Here is a 26,768-nt window from a genome sequence, read left to right as displayed (position 1 = left end):
TGGTAATCCTTCTTGGACACCGTCTAGGGAAAAAACCTCTCGAAGGTCACGTCTTTCTCGTTTATTAACTAAACATGGTATCAACAACAAACAAAAGGAAGGGTGAATCTCTGAATTCACTACTTCCTTCCAAAAAAGTGGGTTTCAAAACTGTCACTACACGTGGCAAGAATGGAAGAAAGGACGTTTCTCCGGAATGCGAACTTTCTTCCAAGGGTGAAATGAATAATTGTATCGAAATGAGCAATCAGTTCGATGCTCTAGACAAATTTTCCGAACACCAAATCGAAGCAGCCTCTAGCCCAGGCTCTTTGATTCAAGTGAGGAAGCAAAGAGTGCCGCCTATCGTGGTCAGTTCCGAATTTGGGGGATTTAGGCAGGAGATCTTGAACTCCATTAGGGGAATCAAGGTTTCCTTCCAAATCGCAAAGAAAGGAGACTGTCGCGTTTTGCCGGAAACTCTTAAAGATCGTGAGCTTCTTCTCAAACATCTTGAAGATGTTTCCCCAGTCCAAGTAATCATTATGAAAAAGAGAACCCAATCTGGCATTGTTCGGAAAGGGCTTTCTCAAGAATTTTATTTAGTTCACTTTAACAAAAAAGAACTAAATAATATTAAAGCTTTAGAAAAAGCAAAACTTTTGTTTGATGTCCGTGTGACATGGGAACATTTCCAGAAACCTGGAGGAAATTACCAGAACCCCACTCAGTGCCGTCGGTGCCAAAAGTGGGGTCATGGTACAAAAAATTGTCGCATGGATGCTAAATGCACAGACAAACAGACGTAACACTTAGAACAAATCGCGATCAAAATCATAGTCGAGAAAACATGTACGCCCAATGCTAAAAAAGATATGTTTGGCCAATGCGCCAATAGATGGCGGTAGTGTGTAAACGTCAAACGCGAACAAAAACGATGCGAGCGCTGCGGGTGGTGGATTGACCACCAACAATATACTTTAATCGACCGTTAAAAATGTGGTCGATGCACAATGATGAGAGTGTGACGTCTGTTTGTCTGTGCTAAATGCATGATTTGCGGAGGTTCTTCTCACGCCAAAGACATCTGTCCAGTGAAGGAAGATACCACCAAATTCATATGTTGTAATTGTGGGGCTAACCATAAGTCCAATTTTTGGAATTGTCCTTCACGCAAAAAGGTCATTGAGGCTCGTGCCAGGCAGATGAAAGATAATATCCGTTACGATAACGGTCGTTTCCGGAATTTGCCTGGTAGAGTATCGAACAATGCTCATTTTTCAGTTAACGATCGCTTGATCATGAATCATACCCACCAGGAAGATCATAATCATGCTCATTCACAAACTAATTTTAATCCGTCGGGTAGCCGTTCGAATCTTTCTATTTCGAATGTATCTACCCACGGTAAATCCTTTGCCGATATCGTAGCAGGAAATTCGAACTTCTCCCCTGTTCGATCCATGGGTACCCATTCTACTTGTTTCAAATCAAATGGAAAAAACCCTACCGCCACAGGTAACTCCGCTTCTTCGTCTACCGAAAATTCTAATGGGAAATCACATGACATGTCTGCCTCTGATTTTAATTTTCTAACTGAACAACTGAATCTAATGATTGATGCAATGTTCAAAGCCACCACTATGACTGAAGCAGTCCAAGTAGGTGTAAAATTTACAAATCAAATTGTTATTGGATTACGTTTTTCTAATGGATCCAAATAATAATTTAAATATTTTAAATTGGAATGCTCGTTCTCTGAATGGTAAAGAGGACGAGCTGTTTAATTTTCTTACGGTAAATAACGTGCATATAGCAGTTATTACCGAAACGTATTTAAAACCTGGATCTAAACTCAAAAGAGATCCTAACTTTTTTGTTTATCGTAATGATCGACTTGATGGGGCATGTGGGGGAGTTGCAATCATCATTCATAGGCGTATAAAACATCAACTGTTTTCATCATTTGAAACTAAAGTTTTTGAAACTTTAGGTGTTTCTGTTGAAACACAGTTTGGTAAATATACTTTCATAGCTGCCTATTTGCCTTTTCAATGCTCTGGGCAGCAAGTTAATTTGCTCCAAACTGACTTGCGTAAATTGACTCGCAATAAGTCAAAATTTTTTGTCATTGGTGACTTTAATGCCAAACATCGGTCATGGAATAATTCTCAAAGTAATTCCAACGGCAGAATTTTATTTGATGAGTGCTCTTCAGGATATTTCTCAATTCAATACCTTGATAGCCCCACATGTTTTTCCTCTTCTAGAAATCCATCTACGATTGATTTGGTCTTAACCGACTCTAGTCATCTTTGTAGCCAACTGATTACTCATGCTGATTTTGATTCTGATCATGTCCCTGTTACATTTCAAATATCCCAAGAAGCGATTCTCAATCCTATCAGCTCCACTTTCAATTATTTACGAGCCGACTGGAATATATATAAAACGTATGTTGACTCCAATCTTGATGTTAACATTTCTTTAGAAACTAAACTTGATATTGACAATGCTCTTGAAACTTTAACAAATTCCATTGTTGAAGCCCGGAGCATTGCAATTCCAAAATGTGAAGTAAAATTTGAATCCGTGATTATAGACGATGATCTTAAACTCTTGATCCGTCTTAAAAACGTGAGGAGAAGGCAATTTCAACGCACTCGCGATCCTGCTATGAAAATTATATGGCAGGATTTGCAGAAAGAAATCAAGAAACGTTTTGCTCAATTAAGAAACAAAAATTTTGAAAATAAGATTTCTCAATTGGACCCTGGCTCTAAGCCCTTTTGGAAATTATCGAAAATCTTGAAAAAACCTCAGAAGCCAATACCGGCATTGAAAGAGGAAAACAAATTATTACTACTATTACTAATTGCGAAAAAGCTCAAAAACTTGCTATGCAGTTCGAAAGTGCGCACAATTTTAATTTAGGACTTACTAGTCCAATTGAAAATGAAGTTACTCAGGAGTTCGAAAATATTCTCAATCAAGAGAACGTTTTCGAAAATGCCTGGGAGACTGATTTGGAAGAAGTGAGAACTATTATTAAAAAATTCAAAAACATGAAAGCTCCTGGCGATGATGGAATTTTCTACATCCTCATCAAGAAACTTCCAGAAAGTAGCTTATCATTTTTAGTTGATATATTTAACAAATGTTTTCAATTAGCATATTTTCCTGACAAATGGAAAAATGCTAAGGTTGTTCCAATTTTAAAACCAGACAAAAATCCTGCAGTAGCTTCTAGCTATCGTCCAATCAGTTTGCTTTCCTCCATCAGTAAACTTTTTGAAAAGGTTATTTTGAACATAATGATGGCCCACATCAACGAAAATTCAATTTTTGCCAATGAACAGTTCGGATTCCGCCATGGACATTCGACCACTCATCAACTTTTACGTGTAACAAATTTGATCCGTTCCAACAAATCTGAAGGCTATTCTACTGGTCTTGCTCTTCTAGACATAGAAAAAGCATTCGACAGTGTTTGGCATGAAGGTTTGATTGTAAAATTAAAAAACTTTAATTTTCCAACATACATTGTTAGAATAATTCAAAGTTATCTGTCAAATCGTACACTTCAGGTTAATTATCAGAACTCCAGATCTGATAGACTTCCTGTAAGAGCTGGTGTTCCTCAAGGCAGCATTTTGGGACCAATATTATACAATATTTTCACTTCTGACTTACCTGAGCTACCTCAGGGATGTCAAAAATCTTTGTTTGCGGATGACACAGGCCTCTCCGCAAAAGGACGAAGCCTGCGTGTCATCTGTAGTCGATTGCAAAAAAGTTTGGATATTTTTTCTTCATACTTGTAAAAATGGAAGATTTCTCCTAATGCTTCCAAAACTCAACTAATAATATTCCCACATGAACCAAAAGCTCTTTATTTGAAACCTTCAAGTAGACATGTTGTCACGATGAGAGGGGTTCCAATAAATTGGTCAGATGAAGTTAAGTATCTAGGGCTCATGCTAGATAAGAATTTAACTTTCAAAAATCACATTGAGGGCATTCAAGCCAAATGTAATAAATATGTAAAATGTCTCTATCCCCTTATTAATAGAAAATCAAAACTTTGTCTTAAGAACAAGCTGTTGATATTCAAACAAATTTTCAGGCCAGCCATGTTGTATGCTGTACCAATATGGACTAGCTGTTGTAATACCAGGAAGAAAGCTCTGCAGAGAATTCAAAATAAAATTTTGAAAATGATTCTGAGGCTTCCTCCCTGGTATAGTACCAATGAGTTACATAGAATATCCAATGTTGAAACATTGGAACAAATGTCAAATACAATCATTAATAATTTCAGGCAAAAATCGTTACAATCTTCTATTGCCACGATTAATGCGTTATATGTTTAGGTTAAGTTAGGTTAAGTATATTAAAAACGTTTTTTTTTCTCTTATAAGCAGGTGAAATCAACTCACCTGTAAAAAAAACTGAACTGCTACGGCAAATGAAATGTACCCAAGTAACACCGAAAACATAAATCCAAATTTAAAAATACACAGTTTGTCCTACAATGATTGCTAGAAAGTTTTTGAAACATGTCATGTCTCACGTAAGTCGCTATTTTGTTTTGTTGAACCTTTCAATATTGAACTTGAATGGAGATGTTCTACTAAGGCATATAATTTGTTTTGCAATACAAATCTACCGTTTTGCTGAAAATGTTCTTATTACGTTTACTATGTTTCAACCATATTATGTTTTATATTTGTCTTCTTATGTTTATCAAAATGTTATATGTCTTATTTCGGTTGCTTTAGACATGTACGACAAATAAACAGTCTCAATATGTCATATTCATGTTACATGTATGTCATAATATATACTCTTTTCAAACATGTTCTGAATAAACAAATTATGTTTATTTTCAGTCAAATATAAGTTTTTCTAGTTGTCTATAAAATAAATGCAACAAAAGTGACATTTAATACCTTTGATAGCGTGGATAATACACTGCCAGCTAAGAAATTCGCCATATGGTGTTCACTGAATACTTTAAAGCAAATGTTTTGAGTAAATTATTATTTATAAGGTATGCTCTAAATACCGATTTATCAATTTATATGAATGAATAGAGTGTGGTGGTTGTTTGCCACTGTTTAGTACGAAAAAGGTTCAATAGAATTACCTTACTCGCTTACAGTTGTGTTCATGCAGGGCTTACGTGTTTTTGTGAAAAATTGTAGGAAAAAATATAAATACTTAGAAAACACTTCATAGTCATTTGGTATAGGAGTTTTCCGTCAACAAAATTGTAACATAAAGTTTGCCGAAATAGTTTTTGGTAATAACCTGATTAGACTATTTTATTTCGGGTACAAATCAACAACGGTTCGTGAGATTTGAGAAGCAACTTCCTTGCTACAACTTCAATTCATGTTGTCATAGACAAGTGATTTATCAAACTTATATCACACTGTAAATTTATGATCACACTAGTTGTCCCTGAAAACTTTTCACTGCCTTGAATGAAACAATGGCGAATGATTGGCAATGAAATTTTTGTCTTTTCCCAAAACATTCGTCATGCAGTGTGTCTAAGGGGACCATCTTTAATTTTTGAATTTAATTTTGAATATTTACCATAACGATGAGATTTTTGTTCTGAAGCTTTGAAAAAAGTAATACTAGTTCAGTAAAAGTTCAGTGTATTACTAGAAAACAAAATAATGAACTAATTTGCAAAATGTGATGATTCTTTTTTGGAAATAATTACTTGGCTTGATGTCGAAAAATGTATATTGAACGATTTATAAGGGCGAATTGATTTTTTCGAAGCAAAAGTGCATATTTCACCATAATTTTTGATTCGCATATTAATTTAGTGTTAAATAACAGTTATCAATCAATAACAGTTATGCAATCAAAAATGAAGGCTTGTCAATGTTTGCACTTTTACATTTTTCATTGTCGACCATCCAATGCATTTCCACTACCAAATGTTCTCAGTTATTTTGTTGCGTTAATGTTTTTTTGGACAGAGTATAATACATAATTATGTTTACCTAAACCCATATGATACATAATGTTGACAACAAAAATATGTTGCACAAGCTCCACCTTCTGCGCTTTTCCAGTCATATATAAGTATGAATTCCAGTTTTTTCGCTATGAAACAGAACATTCTCATTAGTCATATTGAAGTCATTGTGATTTATATGAGACATGTTGTGTTACTTGGGTAATATGTTGTTAACAAAATGTTAATTAAATCTTAAATTTGTTTTACCAAATGAGGATGATACACTGAGAACAGCGTTGCGGTTGAAAATACTATATCAGAGGGTTAAATTAAATACACAACGCCACTTGATTTGTGCAGACTAAATTCGCATTTATTTAGAATATTTTGTGCATTCAATTTTACCATGGCACCATTTGTATAGTAAAAATTACTATATCATGGTTAAAAACTTACAGCAGACCAGAATCGAACCGAGGATCTGGCGATTGTCAAGCGCGAACACTAGCCGCTCGGCTATCGACGCGGTTGGATTGAGAGGGAACAAAACGCAAATAAAAAGCGTTCATGATCCCTCAATCGTGGTTGGAATAGTAAATTTAAAAACACTTCCATGGTTCTCATTACTGCAACGCTTGTTTCAGTGTAGTGTTGTCAAATAACACAGAACACCTAGATATAAGAAATGAATGTAATGTTTAGAATGATACTAATAAAGAAAAAAAAAATGTATGGAGATAAACCATACTTCGTGATAAAAAGATGATAATTAGAATAAGCCATTATGTAATACGTTCCTTGGTTGACCAGCGAAATTCGCCATTTACGAACTTAACCAAACTTACGTAACATTCATTTCAAAGGAATTTATTGAACCAAATAATTCTAGAAAGATTCGCGAATCAGGCGAAACTGACAAAATGTACACAATTTAAGAAAATATAGCGTTGAAATTGTAGCTCGATTGTCTATTCACTGCACTTGAACTTTTCCCCTATCGATAATTTAACTATTCAAAAAACGCAAATTTGTAGAAGACGAAACTTCACCTCATGCCAAACCACACACTTTATTGGTTACGCCTGTGTTTTTGTTTATCAAAGTGATGGGCGCATCTGAAATCGAAATCAAAACACGGCGAGTGTAAACGGCGACACTGCAAACAAAAAATAAACAAGGCGTACATGGCGGGCTTAATTGAAACCAGAATGTAAACACGGCGCAAATGTAATAGGCGACACTGAAAATAATATCGATTACAGGCTCATAACATTGGGCGATACTGGCATTCTCGAGTACGTTTCAGGCGAAACCTTTAAAGATTTTTTGAGTACGAAATAGCTAGGGGAATTGTAGGAGATGTGTGTGGTATTGATGAGGATTTTAAAACTTGGCTTATGAAATATGTTTTAATGTGAAAAGGTTAAAGATTGAGTATATTTTCTCCAATTGGGATTTAAAATTGCACATGAAAATTTCATTGATTATTTTCTCATTGTTATTGATTTGTCAGATAGGCCCTAATCGCGAATTCCTCTAGAATTATTATATTTTACATCAGTACCGTAATATGGGGGCAAATTGATCACTCGGGTGTATTTGATCAAGTCGGTACCAAATAGCATTTCCTTGCAAGGATGCCTAATACTTCGTTGGCATCACAGACATTCCATGTTTTCTAGTTTATAGATGTCTAATGATTGTTTTAAACTATTTCATTTTTATCAAGGTCAGTTTTGCATAGAAATATTTCAGTTTTTTTAAAATGTTAGCAATACTGTTGCAAATGTCGGTACTGAACATCCGCTGGTACCGTTTTGTCTCAAATTCCGAACAGACTCATATTCCGAACACTCGGTTTTTAAATGGCGATTTGATTGAAATGTTTCGCTGAAATATGTCACCAAATAACAAGGAAATGGCAGTCATTTGCAATTCAATTTTAACGTCTCCAATATAATTTATACCGCAGGAGTAGTGATGATTCTCTAGTTTCAGACCAGAAGAACAAGCTCAAGTAAATTTATTTGCGAAATTATTCATTTTAATACGATTTATTCGTGCTGTTCGGAATTTGAATCAAGGTGTTCGGAATATGAGACAGAATGAACACAGTGTTCGACATTTGAATCAAAATGTTGTTCCATACTTTAACGTAAAAACAATACTAAAACTTGTTAAATCAACATTATTATCGGTGCACCCAACAGCTAACAGTTGGGCCTTGCGAGGAAATTAAAATTTACACAAATATCTGCCCATTTATACCAATCAGATGCATTTGAAGTCACTGTTGGCCTTAACCGTCTAATACCCAAATTTTGATTTTCTATCTAAATATCATTTTTCGTTATCTAAAATCGTTCTAAACACGTTTTGGGACACGTTATTCGCAAATCTATGAATTTTGGTTTTTGTTTTTTTTTTAATTTTTATTTTTGAACATCCCTATTCTTTTTTATTTTTTCTTGAAGCCTCTCCTGAGTACTGATTTTTGACAATAATAAAAAATCACATTTTTACGGTACTCTTGAAAATATTATTTTTTTATTTTTTTTTTCGAAGCATGTTTTATTTTCCGTGTAACTAACGTAAAAACAGATTTGAAATTATTTCAAAACCATCAGGCTCTTCTTCTGTGATAGGTTGATTGTAGAAAAATATTAGAGATACGATTTTTTATACTACACGTTAAATTAACCCCAGGCATTTGTAGGTTATACAAGAATACAATTTTTCAAACATTTTTCAAAAATACAAAAAAGTTTCAAAAGTCATAAAAAACTTCCCTAAATGTGTGTTATGAGCCAAGGTTTAGGCCAAAAATAAAATCATTTTTATTTTCGAGCTACAAAAAAATACACAAATTTGCAAAGTGTACCCCGTCTAAAGGCGGGGTTGGGTATTAGAGGGTTAAGTGTTCGGAATATGAGTCAAAACGGTACTAAGCCTGCATGCAAACTTTGAGAGTTAAAAATGTTATGTAAGCTTGTGTGTGAACTGTTGAATTCATTTTTGAAATCGTACAGCATAGAAAGAATAGTTTTTTGCTCATAAACACGAGTTGTAAGAATTTTGACATCATTTTCAGATTCAGGAGATCCAAGTTTAGAAGATAGGGAAATTTTACATTCTAAAATATGCTGTATTATATAGTGATCAATTTCACCCCAATATGTCATTTTCAAATTTTCATATATAAACTAATTGTATAAAATGTTAAATTTTGTTTCATAAAAAATCGATTACATAAACTGATAGAGATCAATGAAGTACTGATTTTACCGAAATAATTTTTAAAATATTTGAATTCTAAGGGATAACATGACAAAAAGTTGTGAAATAGTGATCAATTTGCCCCCGGATTACGGTACCGAAAATACCGGTACTCAACGTTTTCCAGTGCCGGTATGTCGGTACTTAAGAATTGTCGGTAGTACCGGTACTCCCGGTACCAAAATCCTAGATAATACACTATGCCCAGGTAAGGCGACACAATTTCCATTACCAACCGACCAGGAATCGAACCCAGACACCTTCAGCATAGCTTTGCTTTGTAGCCGCGGGCTCTAACCACTCGGCTAAGGAAGGCCCACCGATCATAGAAAAGTTTAACACAGTGTTTCCCAAACTTTTTAGAATTTCGCCCCCTTGAGACCAATATTTTTTTGGAATCGCCCCCTGATTCGAACATTACGTACAGAAAATTAATCAAATTAAAAAGGTATTGCATTTTAATTGTGATAAAATTGCCAATTATTTGTGATTTTGAAGCATTCATATATGCCAAAAAATGTCCACGACTCGTATATCGATAAAAATTACATGCAACTGTTACATGCATCGATTTCTGGTATCAACAAATCTAACCGAGATATTCCTATGAATTTAGATAACCAAAATTTATGAAAATGATCAACTGATCAGTTTTTTATGGTTCTTTATTTTTTGATAAATTTTGATTTATTTTTCTGTTTCTAAAACTGTTGAAAGTTTTAAAAATTTTGGGTAATTTATGTTATTTCGGAAATATGACTATTCTAAAAATGGTCCAATGCCAAATTAATATAAAAAAATCATTCAATTTTGAAAAAGAAATATGGAAATCACTGCAATACAACATTAAGAAGGGTTTTTTTCTTGAATTCTATACAACTCAGTTTTCATCAGATCTTATGCTTGTAATTCGACGTCCCTAAGTCATATCTTCAGGTTTGTTATTATGCCTTTGACATTCAGTGGTTTTATCATTAGAACTTGATTTCTGTCTGTCAAATGCTCATGAATTTGTTTTTAAAATTAATTGTACTATAAATATTGATTAAAATGCGTGTAACCAAGATATCAAAATGAGTGCCGTTAAACAAATCCATGAAAAAGTGGATGCCACCAATAAATTAATTTGCAGCCTTATTATAATCTTTCCCTATAAAAAAGGCATGGAACTTTTTTTTCGATATTTATATAAATTAAAAAAAATACCTTAAGTTTTCACATGTCTCATTATTCTAAAATACTTTCAATATAATCTAATCATAGAATCATTCAGATCCTTACGAGTGGACGGAATCCATAACACAAACCATTTATTTTAATAATTCTCAAGTTGTGGTTATCATAAATTAAAAACGAGCACGTTCAGAGGAACCTACGTACTCATAAAGATAAATAAATTGGTTTTAAATAAACGGAAGTATCGAAATTCTTCAGATGTCTCAGAGTAGACATATTCTTCAATTAAGTTTCTATTTAGAATCGGTCATTGGACAAATTTAAAACAACAATTTTCTCCAGAAAGAATTAAAATTCTAAAGTTTTGGTCGTATTCTTCGTCCATTTCTATTACCAATTATGATAAACAAATGTTCTTTTTTTATTGATCCATTGGGGAAAGCTTTTCTAGCTTTTTCGCCCCCCAAATTCAGATTTACAAATTTTCGCCCCCCCCCCCCCCCCGGGGAATCACTGGTTTAACATGTCGGAGAGCAGGTACATCGTGTTACCTATGTGATGAAGCAGTGGAGATGTCTGTGGATGAGAATTGTAGAGATAGCGCTATGAGCGAAATATATTGTAGACATATATACCTAAACATTGAATAAAAGAGAGGCGCTCACATGATAGCGATATCGATCAGTAATCTGAGGTTGGAACGTTATGGGCCCAGGAATACCTGGATAGAAAATTAGGCGACGAGGGACCACGAGCAGAATCTCGTTGAGGAGGTAGAGCCCAAACGGGACGAAGCTGAATGTGGAGACTGGCGAAATACGGGTACTGATTGATCGGAGACGAGCTGGAAAGAACTGGAGAAACTGGAGGCGCCAAGAAGGGTCCGAAGTAAGGAAGTGTTCGACGGCTAAAGTAGATCGGTACCAGAAGGAGTTTAGAGGACGGAAAAATGTCGGTGGCAGATGTGCGGCTCGGAGGTTGTGTGATGAGCAGAAGTGTTGGGGACCAGGTACATCACACATCCTGCAGTGGATAAGAACTGTAGAGGTTGCGATACAATGTCAGCTTTAAACGGGGTACCGAATTCTCTTTGAAGAAAATTGAGTTAGATGGCTTCTTTAGGAAGTGTAAACTTTCGATATTTGAGCATTATTTCTATGAAAGGAAAGTTTTCCGATATTCTTCGATATCTGTATCTGAAGTACCATTAACGAACCACCTTCACAGTTCAAACTTAAACTCGCGGGAATATGTTGTGGAGCTCACCCGGAAGATCTGATGAATCTATTCCCCGTATGTTCTAACTTTTATACGACCTCCATTAAGTGCTCTATCGAATCAATTATATACTATCACCTTGGCTTGGGATTGGGACCCTTCATATTGCTCGATTCCTGATATTAAGAAAGCAGACTCACTCGCCAAGTGAGCCAAAAAATTGCTCTCAATTCGGTTGATCAGTTCTGAAGTTTTGCACGATTGTACGTGTGTCGTACATTTTTGCTTATAAGATATTATAAAAGAAAGGATTAGATGTTAGATAGAACCATGGGCACACCTACATATTGTTCTCTCTGACTTAGCAACGTAGCTAACAAACTTCAAAAATTTTCCATCAGATGCACACATTCAAACCATGGATAGGACAAACGTTGGTAAAATTTTCATATCTAAGAAAATCCAGAATTTTTTCAAATTTATGGAATCTTAGACAGCAAATTGAAAGAGACTATTTTCATTCCGATCATTAACACAAGGCTGTAATCCTTCAGGATCATTGGTTCGATCAAATTCATTAAAGATTTACTATTTGATCAAAAATTATATCATTTTTCAGACCAGCTCACTTACACAGATTTGACATACACTAGAACAAACTGCGAAACTTAACAGCCCGTGATATTTTTAGAATTCTGGAATAAAGATTCCCGAGGAAGTTTCGCAAGTTCGCATATGTATTGGCGTAGGAACAGGGGGAGCCAGGGGGGCCTGGCCCCCTCCATAATCATCCAGGCCCCTCCCCAGAATTTTTGATGACAATAAAAATAAAAATAAAAAAACTATTAACCAAGAATCAAAATCTACATGATTACTGTTATTATTAACAAAAAATCGCTTAAGAAGTTACGTTATTTTATGTTGTACAACTATAGTGAGAAAACCTCGCCTGTCTTACACAGCATTAGCGTGGCTGTTATGACTTAGGTGAATCGCGCGACAACCGAATGCTTAACCGTCCGGCTGTCGATCGATTGATTACTGTTAGATCTAGTTTCTTGTTATATGCGATAAGCGCAATCTCCGTTGCCCAAAATTGGCCTTTTTTCCGAATAATCCAAATAATGCTGCTTCAGCATAAAGCAGCATATTCACTGCATTCTGATTTCTCATGTGTTTTGAGGATACCCTGCTCGAGGTGTCCGGTGGTGATGATTTTCCTTATGAGAATTCACTAAAGAAATCCACAAACTTAATAAAGGAATTTCTCAGGAAATACATAGCTGGAATTTATGTCTAAAAATAAGGTTTACCTTTCAAGGAATTTTGGCATGGGCAAGTTTTCTTCAGATGAATGGTTAAAAAATTGCAACAAAATCGACCATAGTGTTTTATTTCAGCAACAAATTCTCTCTTTGATTTTGATTCAATGTTTCAAGTATTTTAGCATGGATAAATTTATTGCCTAAACGTTTTTTTTCCCTGAAAACTTATTTCATAAGTTATTTGATTAACTTCCAACATATATGTAGCAAAATTTCTCAAATAACTTTTCGATATTCTTTATAGAATTTCAATATAATCAAATTCCACAAGGAATATTGAAGGATGGTTCATGCAAATCTCATGGAAATTAGTCAAATAATATTGTGGGACTTGTTCAAACTTCCAAAGCGAATTCCTCTTGTTGAATATCCACTCCTTCTATGTCTGTAAAATGCTACTTAATCTTTCAAACATTCAGTTTTCCCTCGACATTCCTATAAAAAATCATTTATTATGTCAAATCTAATACTGACATATTTCACTGAAGGCTCTTTTAGAAATTCTTATGTGAATATATTTAAATATTTTTCTCAAACATTTTATGACAAATTCTTCCGTGAAGTTCAACAAAAGTCCTTAAGAAATTTTTCCAAAATACATCACAAATTGACGGTTTATTCATGGATTGGAAAGACATTTGTTTTTGGAATGTCTCTAGCCATCGAGTCGTCAGAAGAAATTTGTAATCAAATTTTCAACGTAATGCGCAATACATCTTCGGTCATCTTCTTTAAAAAAACCGGTAATATTTCCGCGTTATACTTCTACTGTACTACAAAACAATCTATAATAAAACCTTCAAAAAAATTGTTTGAAATTTCTAAAGATAGGAAAAAAAATGGTTCTTTCTCAGGCTTTGCAAAATTTAACGATCATTGACACACGAGCCATAATTTCATCCCATTTATTCGCCTACATTCATGCAACACCCATGACATTTACCGTTCGTGGAAGATGACGAGCCATGAACATAAACAAGAGAGACACACACCACTCACTGTTTGGCGCCGATCACTGTGTGTCAAATTATAACAACTTGTAACATTCGCTGACCCACTCTCATTCTGATCAAGAAACAGAGGCGAATTTTCTGTGCTATTTTTGCAACCAAAGAAATGTTCAATGAGTCAATAGATTATAATTAGGTTGTTAAAGGCTGCGTTATCAATAAATATGAAAGTATTTACCAATTTTATGCCAAACATAAATTACCCGAACGACTCGATACTGTTGCAGTCTGTGAGAGTTGCTGCTCTCGAACGCTCTCGTGCCACGTACCAAACGAGAGAGTGAATGTTTACATTCATAGGGCTCTCCGAATGCGATGTGCCACGAACTGCTATGGTTCGCGAACTGAAACACTCTCCGAATATGGTTCGATTGGCTTATTCTGAACGAAATCCAAACACTGTTCTTTCTACAACACATGCTAAACATGTAGTAGCACGAAACTTCGAAGTTCATACAGAATATTATCTAAGATTTTAGTTACAACTACATTCAATAGAACTTCCATCCGTTTTAATACCGATTATTTTCTGTTACAATAGACAAACTATGAATTTGACGACAGGAATTTAGTATGTTTTCCGAATTATATTTAAGGCCGCACGGGACGTCATCATAATCACCCTATCCATTTCAAGAAGCAAATCCCAAGAACCACTCCATATATCGATGCGAAAATGTATCACTATGATTTCTATATATGTAGTGCCCAACCCGATACATTTTCAGCTTCATCGGTTCACTAAAACTCGAGATTTGCTTCCTCAAAGTTTTGATGATAATTGTTAGAGTGAGACGAAAGATAGGGAAAATAACACGGTCTCCCGTGTCACCTTAAGCTGCAATTATTTAAAAAATACCAAAAAAGTTCTTTCAAACCTCTTTTGTATGTGTTTCTCTAGAAATCTGATATGGAATGATTCATAGAGGAATTTATGAATCAATCAATATTGAGATATTCATGGAGTAGTTTCTGAACCAAAAAATGGAAAGCGGATAAATTTTCAAATTTTATTTATGAAATAATCCTAAGATTATCAATCGAAAAAAAATTGTTTTTGAGGAGTGAATTGCAAAATCTTAGTAAATCTGATGAAAAATTCCTTCAAAAATTTGTTTTGGGTATTTTTGGTGGATTTTCTTTTGAAAATTTCGTCGGTGCGGTTTAAAGAAAAAAAAATCTCTGTAAAATACTTAGATGAATCACTGGTATTTTTTTTTTTGAGAATCTTATATATAATTCTCTAAGAAATCCCTGAACAACTTACTCGGGAGATCTTAGAGTGCTTTCGTGGAAGAGTTCTTGAAAGACCAGTTGAACGTATTCGCTAGGAACTTTAGAAGAAGGTTAGAATTTTTCAAACATTTCTAAGTTAGGCATTTTTGAAAAAAAAAAAATCTTGTGAGAGTTTCTATGGGGGATGATTTTAGAGAAATGTAAAAAATAATTATCTGTAAAAAATGCATATAGATCTGCGGAGAACTTCTTTGAGAAATAATGAATAACATTTTCCCAATTGAATTCTTGTGAACAGCTCATGATTTTTTTGCATATTCCATGCAATGAAGAACACCTTCCATGCATCATGAAGAACATCTAGAAGAATAATTTATTTTTTTGTGGGAAGTCTGGATATTTTTTGCTATGATTTTTTTCCAAACAATCCTGTGTATGAACTTTAATAATAACTTCAAAAACAAACTGTTCTGAAGAATGTGTGGAAGAATCCTTGTTTGGTGATCTTGAAGACTTTTTTGGTGAGACTCCTAGTTTTTTTTTAACTAGTTTTTGAAGAAATCCTCGGTAATTCCTGAAAAACCTGAATACATTTTTAATGTACAACTGGAGGATACTTTAATTTAACAATTGGAATTATTATGTTATAAGTACGTAGAGGACCTTCCAGCAAAAATGATTAAAAGAATTCCTAATGCATTCCATGGCGGAATTATTAAAGGGATTTTTGAAGAGAAATAAGATTCTTCGAGAAATTTTCTGATGTAAGATCAGAAAGTCTGCGAATGATTTTCTGTTGAAATCCCAAGACGAACTACGTGGAAACTGGTACTTGAAGAAAGCACTGAAAAGTAAGAAAATAGTTCATAAATAAATTCCCGTACGAATTCTAAGGGGAATCTCTTCATAGCACATGTTGAATACCTGAAAAAATCGTGGAAGAATCACAAAAGACAATTCTTGACTGAACTACAAAATGGAAGAATTTGTAAATTTCTGTAAATTCTGTAAATGTAAATTTAAATTTACAAATATTACTGATGTGCCGCGAAATGATACAAAATAACAAACAATTCAAATCAATACAAATCTGTTAGAACTACGAAATTAGTTAAAATCGTGATTATTGCGACCGACATAACGTTTATAAACAAGTATAAGCTAGCCCCCCCCCCCCCTAGGCCCCCTCCAGAAAAAAAATCCTAGCTACGCCAAATAGACATTAAGAAAATGTACTTAGAAGTTTTTGCACTTTTTACCTAATTTCACAGGAAAAGTCGTGTTATATCATAAGTGCAAAATGCAACTGAAACTGATGTCAACTGAATATGACGTGCAATTCATAACAGTGGCGCAAACTGGATATTCTTTTGTGAATGGATCAACGTGGAGTTCCTTTCAATATTTCACTGCTGAGAGCACATGCTTTTGCTAAAACGAAAACAATTTTCGTTGGCGCGAAACCGATTCACTGCTTTTTCTTGCCCGCCAACGGCGAAAACAGAGGGTTTGACGTTTCCGCACTTATGAACCCGCCCGCACTTCCGAAGTGCGGGGTCCAATAAGGTGGGAACTGCGCAATATCAAAGCAAAGCACAATAATAAGCGAGTTTTATTTATGATTCGTATACTCAGTACACGATGCCACTGGGCTTGGGTTAATCCATGAACTATTCCAACGATTCTTTAAGAATCTCTTGATAGTTCTTCATGCATATTCCATTAATTTGTTAAGACATTCTTCAGTGACTGCTCATGGAAATTTATCCAAGAACATCTGGTTGTAGAAAGTCTGTAGGAATCATGTCACTGCTAGTTGACTCATGGGTAGGACAATTATAAAGAATTCGATTCTGGCTTGCAGTCTTATAAAGGGCTCACGAATTTATTTTCTTGGCTCCAACGTTTCGATCCCAATTTGGATCTTCTTCAGGGATCCAAATTGGGATCGAAACGTTGGAGCCAAGAAAATAAATTCGTGAGCCCTTTATAAGACTGCAAGCCAGAATCGAATTCTTTATAAGCAAAAACCCAGTCGAATATCATTAGGTAGGACAATTATTTGACAATCCTACCCAGGTATTTCTGTGCGTAGGAAATATCTTAGTCCTATGATAACGCCTGCGGTAAAAAGCAAAGCCATGCTGAAAGTGTCTATGTTCGTGTTCTAAGTGGTCCAGAATCTTTTCGTAATGGAAATTTCCCTAATTGGTTTGAGTATCAGGGTACCATCGTACCTGCCAAACAATGTACGATTACAAAAAACATTGGCATCGCTTTCTGTGAGTGTTTGTGGCAGTGCCAAAATTTAAGAAGCAGTCTCTGTAGGGACGTAATGTCAAAAAAGTAGAAGATGTCTTGGAACGCAATGTTCCTGATACTAAAAGTCGAGGCAATTTGTTTCAGAACAAGAAGGCAAACCGCTGTTTGTTGAATTGTTCGTATGCCTTTGAATAACACAGCGTAACAAAAATGACATTTTTGCGTGTCTCAAAAATCAAATTATGTGTCTCTAGTAGATTTGGGGTTGCTGAATCTGATGCCGTTCTCAGAAATGTTCCAGCACGTCACAATTTTTAGCTACAGGTCGCTAAAGTTGTATAAAACACTGGTTTCATTGATGTTTACATAAAATTTAAACAATGATTTATCAAAAAATATTGTGATCTAACCTACTAAGCATGCAAAATAGGACTATAACTTCCATTTCAGATAAAATTTGATTGAAATTACACGATTGAATTGAGGTTAAATCGATTTTTTCAACATACTTGCAGTCTCCATACGAAATTCTTCGTTTCTCTTATATGGCAAAATACAATACTATTCTAAACCAATAAATAATAACCTTTGAGCATCGACAGTTTCATGAACTTTGTTGATAAGTATTGTTTTACACCTGATGTTTGAGTTCTGAGGCAAACTAAGCCAATAAATTGCCATACAAGCTGGAAAACTTGCATGCAAGTTGGCTGAAATAGTCAAATTTAGCATTTTCAACAGCCAATATCTCAAAAACTAGACGTGCTATGGTATTTCTGTAAATGGCAAGGAATTCAGCAACCCTTAATTAACTAATAACCTGTATTTTGGTGCTTGAGACAAAATCGTGTTCCGCAGTGTAATCTTACCTTTTTGATCTTAATCATATCGCAAAGCTATTTAGTTATAATTACTTTTTTACGTTTGTTATTTCAATTATTAGTCATCACCTGGTTCATAGTCGCTCATCTGTGTCGTTTTCATGTACGCAACTATATTTACTAAAGATACTCAAATTGTCGTCGCATATCTGTGCTTGTTCAGCTTCATCTCGCCAACATGAATCATCCAATTCACCCAGAGGCTTATCCATTTATAAACCTACAAAAAAACTTTCCTTCTTGATTGGAGTGATACACTTTCTTTTTCTTCGAATTCTGATTGTTTCATTTAAAGTTTGATTGGCTTACCTACTATTACTGCTACCTACCTACATTACGACACAGCTGAAACCAAATTTGTTCGCCCATGGTTGCTGGCTGCGATTCGCCATCCGTTTGTTCGCTTATCCAATCAGAGGGAGCGCTACTGTTGCTCCCCATGTTGCAGTGTTGCCGGAAAAGAATGGTTAAACTTTTGTGACTGCTGCTTAATCAGGGGGTTTGTTATTACGTTCTTCGTTTTACGCGGCAATAGGAACCAGTCCCTATAGGTGTGTTCTAATACGCGAGGGTGGTGGAATTCGTCAGAAGCGAAACTACCTTCGATGAAATGCGACGAAGATCGGTTTGTTTTAAGAGTTGTTCTGTAATAACTGAGAGTTATTTGAGCGTGTGCCACTAATTACTGGTTTCACTGGTAGTATATAAACTATAGTATTGTAGAGTTTCTAATTGAATATTTTAATGATTGGCGGTTTAAAATTTGCATAACATATTACTTGCTTATTTCTAATTTGATAACGGAATTTTTACCAAAATTTGTTGGGTAAACATATAATGTGTGTTAACATGTAGCTTCCAGCTTAGCAAACTCTAATGAATCAACAGTAGCATCCTTGTAGTTTTAGAGAGTTAGATACTTCCATTCGTATCCGTACTAATTCCTATCTGTTGGCTTTTGAGTACTTTGTTGTTTGTAACCTTTTCGTTGCTTCATGTTTTATAAACCTTTTTGATAATCCCTGAAATCATCTTTGTCAATCGCTTTATAAGCTATTAACCGAACTGAAATGCCCATATAGAGAACAACAAAGTTCCACTGGCGATGGTTCAGACGATGAAGAAACTGAAGTCCGGGTATATCAACGGTACCCGCGTAATTCTGGGCAATCTAGGGGACTTCATCAACACGTCGGCAATCACCGATCTGAGCTTCTTGGGCAGTCAGGAGGATGGCTATCCGGACAGTAAGTGTTCAGGACACATCGACAGCTGTACAACCCTAGGATGACTCACCATTTCTCATTTTTCAGAGCTCAATCCAGCCGTTCAAGCTTATCTGGACGAACACTTGTTGCGATCGTTCAGTCACCGGGCATCTACTACCTCAATCCGATCGTCCGGACTGCGACCGAGGAACCTACGTCGCCGAATGTCCGTCAAAGGTGCCATCAAGAAGACACGTTCAATCAATGTGGATTGTGAGTATATCATCTTTAGATTCTTCCTCTGGTTGCTAAACCGATCTTTCTCCACGAACAGCGGAAACCTTGGGCATGGAGGGTAACGTAACCGAGCGCCGTTTGTCCCACTCGGTCACTCCGCAGTGGCTCGAGCCGAACCAGTCGGGCACGGTGCAGCCACCTCGGGATACCTCCCCGAACCAGTTGGGTCGCTTCAGCGAGCAGCGAGTATCCATGGACGATACCACCAAGTTGCACATCCAGACTTCGGCAACCAATGCCAGTAAGTTACGCGAAGTTTAGTAATTCCATCGAAATCATTACAAAGACATTTAATCTTTCTAGCACCTAAAATTCAGCTGCAGCCACTGCCCAGACACCGTCCGGCCACGGAGACGAACTTCGAGAACACAGAAGTTGAGGAGCTGATTGCGATGCTGCGGGAGACGGAAAGCTTGGAAGAGCAGGGTGACATTCTGCAGCATCTGGTCGACACCCAGGGATTGGATTTCAATACCGGTAAGTATGGGTGGATTTTAGGGTGACGACGTGTTCATATGGTTTTTCTGTTCTGATTTGTTGGGAGAGGTGCGATATCGTTAGGAAAAGGCTGAAAAACATATTAAAAAGTCCTTAATATGCAGAACAACTTTGCTGAAGGAACTATTCTTCTAAACAGACTGGATTTTGCGATAGAATGCTATAAATCTCCAACAAACCATTCATACATTCGTAAGGATCAGCATGCGCCCAAACACTCATCGCGCTTTAAATACGAACACCAGTCGTGAGACATGCCTTCAACTTGTAAATGAGCAATTCCCGTACGGTTTAACTTTCGTTTTTTATTGGTTGCTTCCGAATCACTTACAGATTCCTTATTTCGCGAACGAGATAAGTTCATTTGTCAGCCGGTAGTTACTTATTTTTTTATTTGTCTTCTCGATTTCTTTTCCTGCCTAACTTGAGCGTCAGACTCTTATTTGAACTGCTGGTAGAATGTGTCCTTATCATTATCAGTGCACATTTATTGGGCTACAGTTGATGAATCGGCCTTTATTTAACTCATACATCCTGGGCTAATACAACAGTCAAACATTTTGTGATTCTCGCGGAGTTCGCGATTTTCGGTAAAGAAAGCTCTCAGTTAATAACTGTGGAAGTGCTCCTAATAACACTGAGCAGGCTCTGTCCCAGTCGATCTAAAATCGATCTAAACACGTTTTGGACAATGATTTATTTTTCTACGCAAATTTATGAATTTAGATTTTTCTAATTTTCATTTTTGAACATCCCTATCTTTTCTCATTTTTTCTCAAAGCCTCTTCTGGGTACCAATTTTTGGATTCAAGAAAAAAATGAGTTTTCGCAGGACTTTTGAAAATATCAATATTTTTTTTTTGGAACATAATAACGGAAAAACCGGTTTGAAATCATTTCAATTCCACAATTCTATAACATTCCCCAGAAAACCATTCCTCAAAATTTCGTTCCCCAGAATGTAACATTTGTTGAATCGAACGTTTCGACTGGCAACATCTGAACAAAAGCCAATCTGGCAACATTGCTATTTACATGAACAGTTACAGTTCAGTTTTCAACATATCTTCCGATGCTCTTTCAGCTGCCTTAATGAGATAATAAGATTTGTTCGGAAAAAGTAGAAAAAAACAGCAAGTCAAATTGTCCCATAATGAAAAGTAACCGCATATCAGTCCCACTACAGATTTTCACACCGTGTAACACAAAAATTAACCGTGTTTTGATAATCTTTATATTTTTCTTAGACTTAGAGTGAAAAGCAAATTGTGAAAGTTTCATTAAGATTTGAACATGTTCCAATCCTCTGGAATTTTTTGAATATTCGTATGGAAAACGAGTTTGGAAACTTCACATCCCATTTTCTCAATGCCTACTTTTTACAGATGGGACTGACTTGCGATTCACGGCAGAGTAACCGAACGTGAACAAATTCATTCTTGTCTAAAGCGTACTGGCGTCCATACGTGTTTATTATTTCTACTGAGCTCTCGTTTCCCTCGTTTTTCGCTTAACCTCAACAACATTCCCCAAAAAAGATAATAAAACAGTATATTTTGTTTTTTTTTTTCTGTTCATATTTTTATTAATTTCTATTTAGTTAAAGCTGTAATCAGCTGTACATAGTCTACTTTGCATTCATTCAATCATTCATTTATTTATCAATAAGTAACTTAAGACAACCGTCTTTTCAAGTGTTACAATGTAAATTCTATAGAAGAAGTGCCGCTATTTCGTGTTTCATTGTACTTTAACTTGCCTTTAATTTATCTTCAACTACCTAAACTGCCCATAAAGTCATAACTGTCCCATATTGAATTAGTAGGCATTGAGAAAACAGCGCTCAAAGTTTGAAGTTTGCATTTTCATACAAATGTTTATAATTTTCTGGTAAATTTTTGAATGCAATATTTATTTAGCTCAACCCTACAGAATATTCATTTTGCTAATATTGATCAGTAAAAAATATAAAGTTGAATATAACTCCAGTTTTGAAGTTGTTATTGGGGTTCAAAGTTCATATAGAGACTGTTATGCCTTTATTTTGCAATATGGGACTGCTCCAACTTCATATTGTTCCACAACATTTTCAAACAAAGTGTATAAATTTTCATGTGCATAATGAAGTGTATATTAAAACATGAATGTTGCAATGAAAAAAGGCGTTGGTTCGAAAATCAATATGGGACAGTTATGCTTTTATGGGCAGTAAAGTGCTCTATACATTTCTTTCTAAAAACTGACCCCGAATTTATTAGCGGTCAATCGTTTGGTAAAGAATTCCAAATAGAAACACCTCTAACGAAAAAGCTATTACCGTATTTGGCAGTGTAATGCCTTGCTATAGCAAATTGTTTTGATATTGCGCTTCGTAAACTATTTAGTTTGGCATATAAATAATCAGGCTTTTTTGTGCTAGTTAGCTTAAACACTAATTAGCAGCATCGTAGTTTACAAAAATTTTCAAAATAACAGCCTAACAGTAGATGTTGTAAGTGCGAAACATGAGAAAAACGCGATAGTTTGAAAACATACCTCACACATGCGTTCAGTGCAACCCTCAAACGGGTTAAAGTATCTGCCGAAATTTGCATTAATAAGAAATCACAATTCATAAAATAAGGCAAAACGAGAGTTTTGAATAGTTTAAGTTTCGTAGCTACGGGCAGTAGTGAAGCTGATAGTTGTAACGTTCGAAGTTTCCCATAGATTTTTCCACATTGTTGTAACACAAAACTGTCCCAGTCTAAATTGGATTGAATTTTAAACCCTAAGCTGGTTGCCGATTGAACATAATTTACTACATTATTATTAATCAATATCGTTGGTTTATTTGTGTCATTCCTGTTGGAAATGAACATGGCGTGAGTTTTATTGACATTCAGCGTTAAATTATTTTTCCTTGCCCAATCAAACACATTTTTTAAATCAGCATTAATTTTAATGCCAATATTATCAACATCTATATGAGCACATTCAATATACAACTGTACATCATCTGCGAATATTTGAATTTTACAATATTTAACAACATTTGGCAGGTCATTTATATAAAGCGAAAAAAGAATTGGACCTAATATTGACCCTTGTGGAACCCCAGAAGATATGGGTAGGTAATCAGAATATTCGCCGTTGTAAAAAACAGTTTGAACACGTCCTCGGAGATATGATTGAATCAGTGAAACAGAATGGTTGGAAAACCCAAAATTTATCTGCAGTTTTTTGCATAAAATACTATGTGATATCCTATCGAAGGCTTTCGAAAAATCAAGCAACAATAAAACAGTTGCGTTACCTTTATCAACAACCAAACCAATATCATCTACTACTTTCAAAATGACAGTCTTCGTGCTATGATTAGTTCTATATCCAGACTGAAAAGGGGTTAGGAGATTATTTTCGTTGACGTAAAAACAAATTTGTTTTTTTTTTCAAAATTTTCTCGAGCACTTTGGATAGACTAGGCAAAATACTTATAGGACGCAAATTTTCAAGCGAGTTTTCTCTAGGTTTTTTCTGGACTGGAATTATTTTTGCCATTTTCCATGACTGTGGAAATGTACCAGAACTAATTATACAATTAAAAATTGGCAGATTAGAGTGATAATGTGACGCAGAATAATTTTCAAAAATTTCAAAGGAATTTTATCTACACCGACAGCATTTGATTTAATCTCGAAAAACGCATTTATCACTATCAATTTGTGTGATTTGTGCTAACGTAAGAACAACACGACATTCACGAAACGCGACGCGAGACAAGACATAACACTTATAGTTCTTACTATCGTCAAAAAGTTTTAAAAATTACCTTTCTGTCGAAACCGGTCGACAGAAAGGTAATTTTTAAAACTTTTTGACGATAGTAAGAACTATAAGTGTTATGTCTTGTCTCGCGTCGCGTTTCGCATTTATCACTTCGAATTCTTCAACTGCTCGAAAATTGAATGAGTTCCAAAGTGGATCTATATGAGAGGTGTAGCTAGCAGTCAGTGGAATCTGTGAATTTTTCATAGAAGGATTCATTGATTTCATTAGAAGTTGCAGTGATATTTGGACACCCTGCAGATTCATTAACCCCTGTAGACTTGAGTCGTTTCCATAGGTCCTTCGGTGACAAATGTGGATTAAAATATTCGGAATAATAGCTTTCTTTGGCATTGCGAATGATTACGTTAGCTCTGTTCCTAAACCTCTTGTATAAGTTGTAAGGTTCAGTATTTTTAGTTGATTTCCACTGTTTAAAAGCCAAATCACGGTTAACTATAGCTCTAGCTATCGTATCGGTGAACCAAGGATTAAACTTACGTTTATAACGAACTGTTTTTAAGGGTACCAAATAACCATGTAAACTAATAATTTTGTTATTGAAATACTCAATCAACAAATCAGGATCATTAACACGATAAAAATTATCTCAAATCGTGTGGAACACCTCATTTAAATTATAGGGGGACACGGGGCAGTATGGACACCCTAAGGAATTTGTCTATTTTGACTGTACAAACATGAATATTATACTGTTTTTTATGTGCAATCTGCTTTTTAAAGTTCTTGAGCATTTGTTAAACATGGTTACATAATCAGGAAAAAAATATTTTGTTTTCAAAAAAAGGTTTAAAAAAAAGCTTAAATTTGGTAGTCGCCATCAAGCTAGCGGGGCAAAGTGGACACCCCCATGGGGCAGTATGGACACCTCAATGTTTATACTCCACTGCACTGTGACGTCACGCATCAATTTTGACAGGTACTGGTCCTGTTGTTTACAGTTTGGACTTAGTACTTTTTTCGAATCATTCTTAATTTCGTGAAAGTTTGCTGCGAGGAGAGGTCAAATCCACTGCAGATACCCACGGATCGTATTATTTTATCTTCCTACCGTGGAAAATCGTCACCATCAGCATGCTGGTGATAGAAATGCGAAGATGAAAAAATGATGGAAAAAACGACTAAGTCCGAAACGTAAACAACAGGACCAGCAGCTGTCAAATAAGTGAGGTTAGGCTCGTCATATGCAGCGCTCTATAGGAAAAATTGTCCTGCGATCGTTCTCAAAACATCGGAAAATGAAGTACATAGTCAGGAAACCATAGTGACAGGTCACTGTGCCACTGAAAATATGATTAAAATCAATTTACGACATTTCGTAGAGATGTTTTCAATATTGGCTCCAGGTTAGTTTTAATCAAGAATTGACGATTTTCGACCGATTTGTGGTTCCACTTCATAATTATTGCATTGAATGCTAAATATTTTTGGATAATTTTGTTTATGAAGTTATATTTCTTCCTATTTGAAGTGCCAGCTCTACTTTGCCACCCGGTGTTCATATTGCCCCAACAGTATAAGAAATTTCCATATAAGTTTTTCAATGTCTTAAAGTACCAGAAAAAAATCTACTATATTTTTGAATATAGCATAAATAATTGAAGATTCAATCAAGAGCTACATTATCGGTCAACTTGCAGTCATTTGCTCCTGAAACCTTATTTAGTGAGGTGTGAATGTTATAATTTTCGAACCAAATAAAATCATGCTCATTTTTTCGATTTAAAATTAATGTATGGAACATTTTTTCGGAAATTTTAGTGAATAGTTTACTCTTCCGATAGGCAACTGAAATATTGTTTGCATTGAAAGTGTAAAAGTATTCGCCTATGCAAAGATACAGGGGGTGTCCATTCTGCCCCGGGTGTCCATACTGCCCCCGGTACCCCTACGCGTTTATTTCATTATAGTTACGATATTGGAAAGTATCCGTAGACTGGCATTTTGAAAAATTCAGCGACGCAAATAAAATATCATGATTAGAAAACGTGGGTGCATCAATCTGATTGAAACGAAGAACATTTGATTGGTCATTCGTCAGAATGAGATCCAACTGTGATTGTCCATTTCCATGGAAAAAAGTTGGTTCACTACCTACACTGCAAAAACCATGTGCCCCAAGAACACTTACAAACTTTCTTGTTTTTGTCGATGTATTATTCAAGAGATTCGTATTAAAATCTCCCATTAAATATGTGTGGCTATATGCAACCCCATAGTCCCCAAGTAAAGAATCCAACAGAGCGGAGCAGTCGACATCAGGTGGATTGTAAAATGCACAGACTAGTAAATTGCGACCATGAATTGTTATTTCCAGGATTATATATTCAGTATTGATAGCTCCTGACTCGTTTTCAGAAACGCGAAGGATGTTGAACTTCATATCTTTTTTTATGAATATTGCTATTCCGCCACCCAATCTACCAATTCGGTCATGTCTAATTATTTGATAACCTTCTACAGACAAGACACTATCACAGATTGTATCACTTAGCCATGTTTCGCTAATGCTAATAACATCCACATCAGACACAGATAAAATATCTCTCAACTCATCTAGTTTTGTCAGCTTCCTAGCACAAATGCTCTGA

General features: G+C 35.4%; 1 protein-coding gene across 4 annotated transcripts in view; it reads left to right on the top strand.

The window, feature by feature from the left end:
- The window catches only part of LOC5569470 (probable phosphorylase b kinase regulatory subunit alpha), a 74,961-nt gene that overhangs the window by 30,678 nt on the left and 17,515 nt on the right, over nucleotides 1–26,768 (top strand). For all 4 annotated transcript variants that reach the window (XM_021838967.1, XM_021838965.1, XM_021838966.1 and 1 more), the window contains exons 6-9: nucleotides 19,429–19,593; nucleotides 19,660–19,827; nucleotides 19,889–20,092; nucleotides 20,155–20,328. In XM_021838967.1, the coding sequence (XP_021694659.1) occupies nucleotides 19,429–19,593; nucleotides 19,660–19,827; nucleotides 19,889–20,092; nucleotides 20,155–20,328 (711 nt within the window). The remainder of the gene's footprint in view (nucleotides 1–19,428; nucleotides 19,594–19,659; nucleotides 19,828–19,888; nucleotides 20,093–20,154; nucleotides 20,329–26,768) is intronic.

The sequence above is a fragment of the Aedes aegypti genome, chromosome 1 (assembly GCF_002204515.2).
Source record: "Aedes aegypti strain LVP_AGWG chromosome 1, AaegL5.0 Primary Assembly, whole genome shotgun sequence".
Taxonomy (NCBI): Eukaryota; Metazoa; Arthropoda; class Insecta; order Diptera; family Culicidae; genus Aedes; species Aedes aegypti.
Note: the sequence above shows the minus strand (reverse complement) of the source record. Positions and strands in the feature narration are given on the sequence as shown.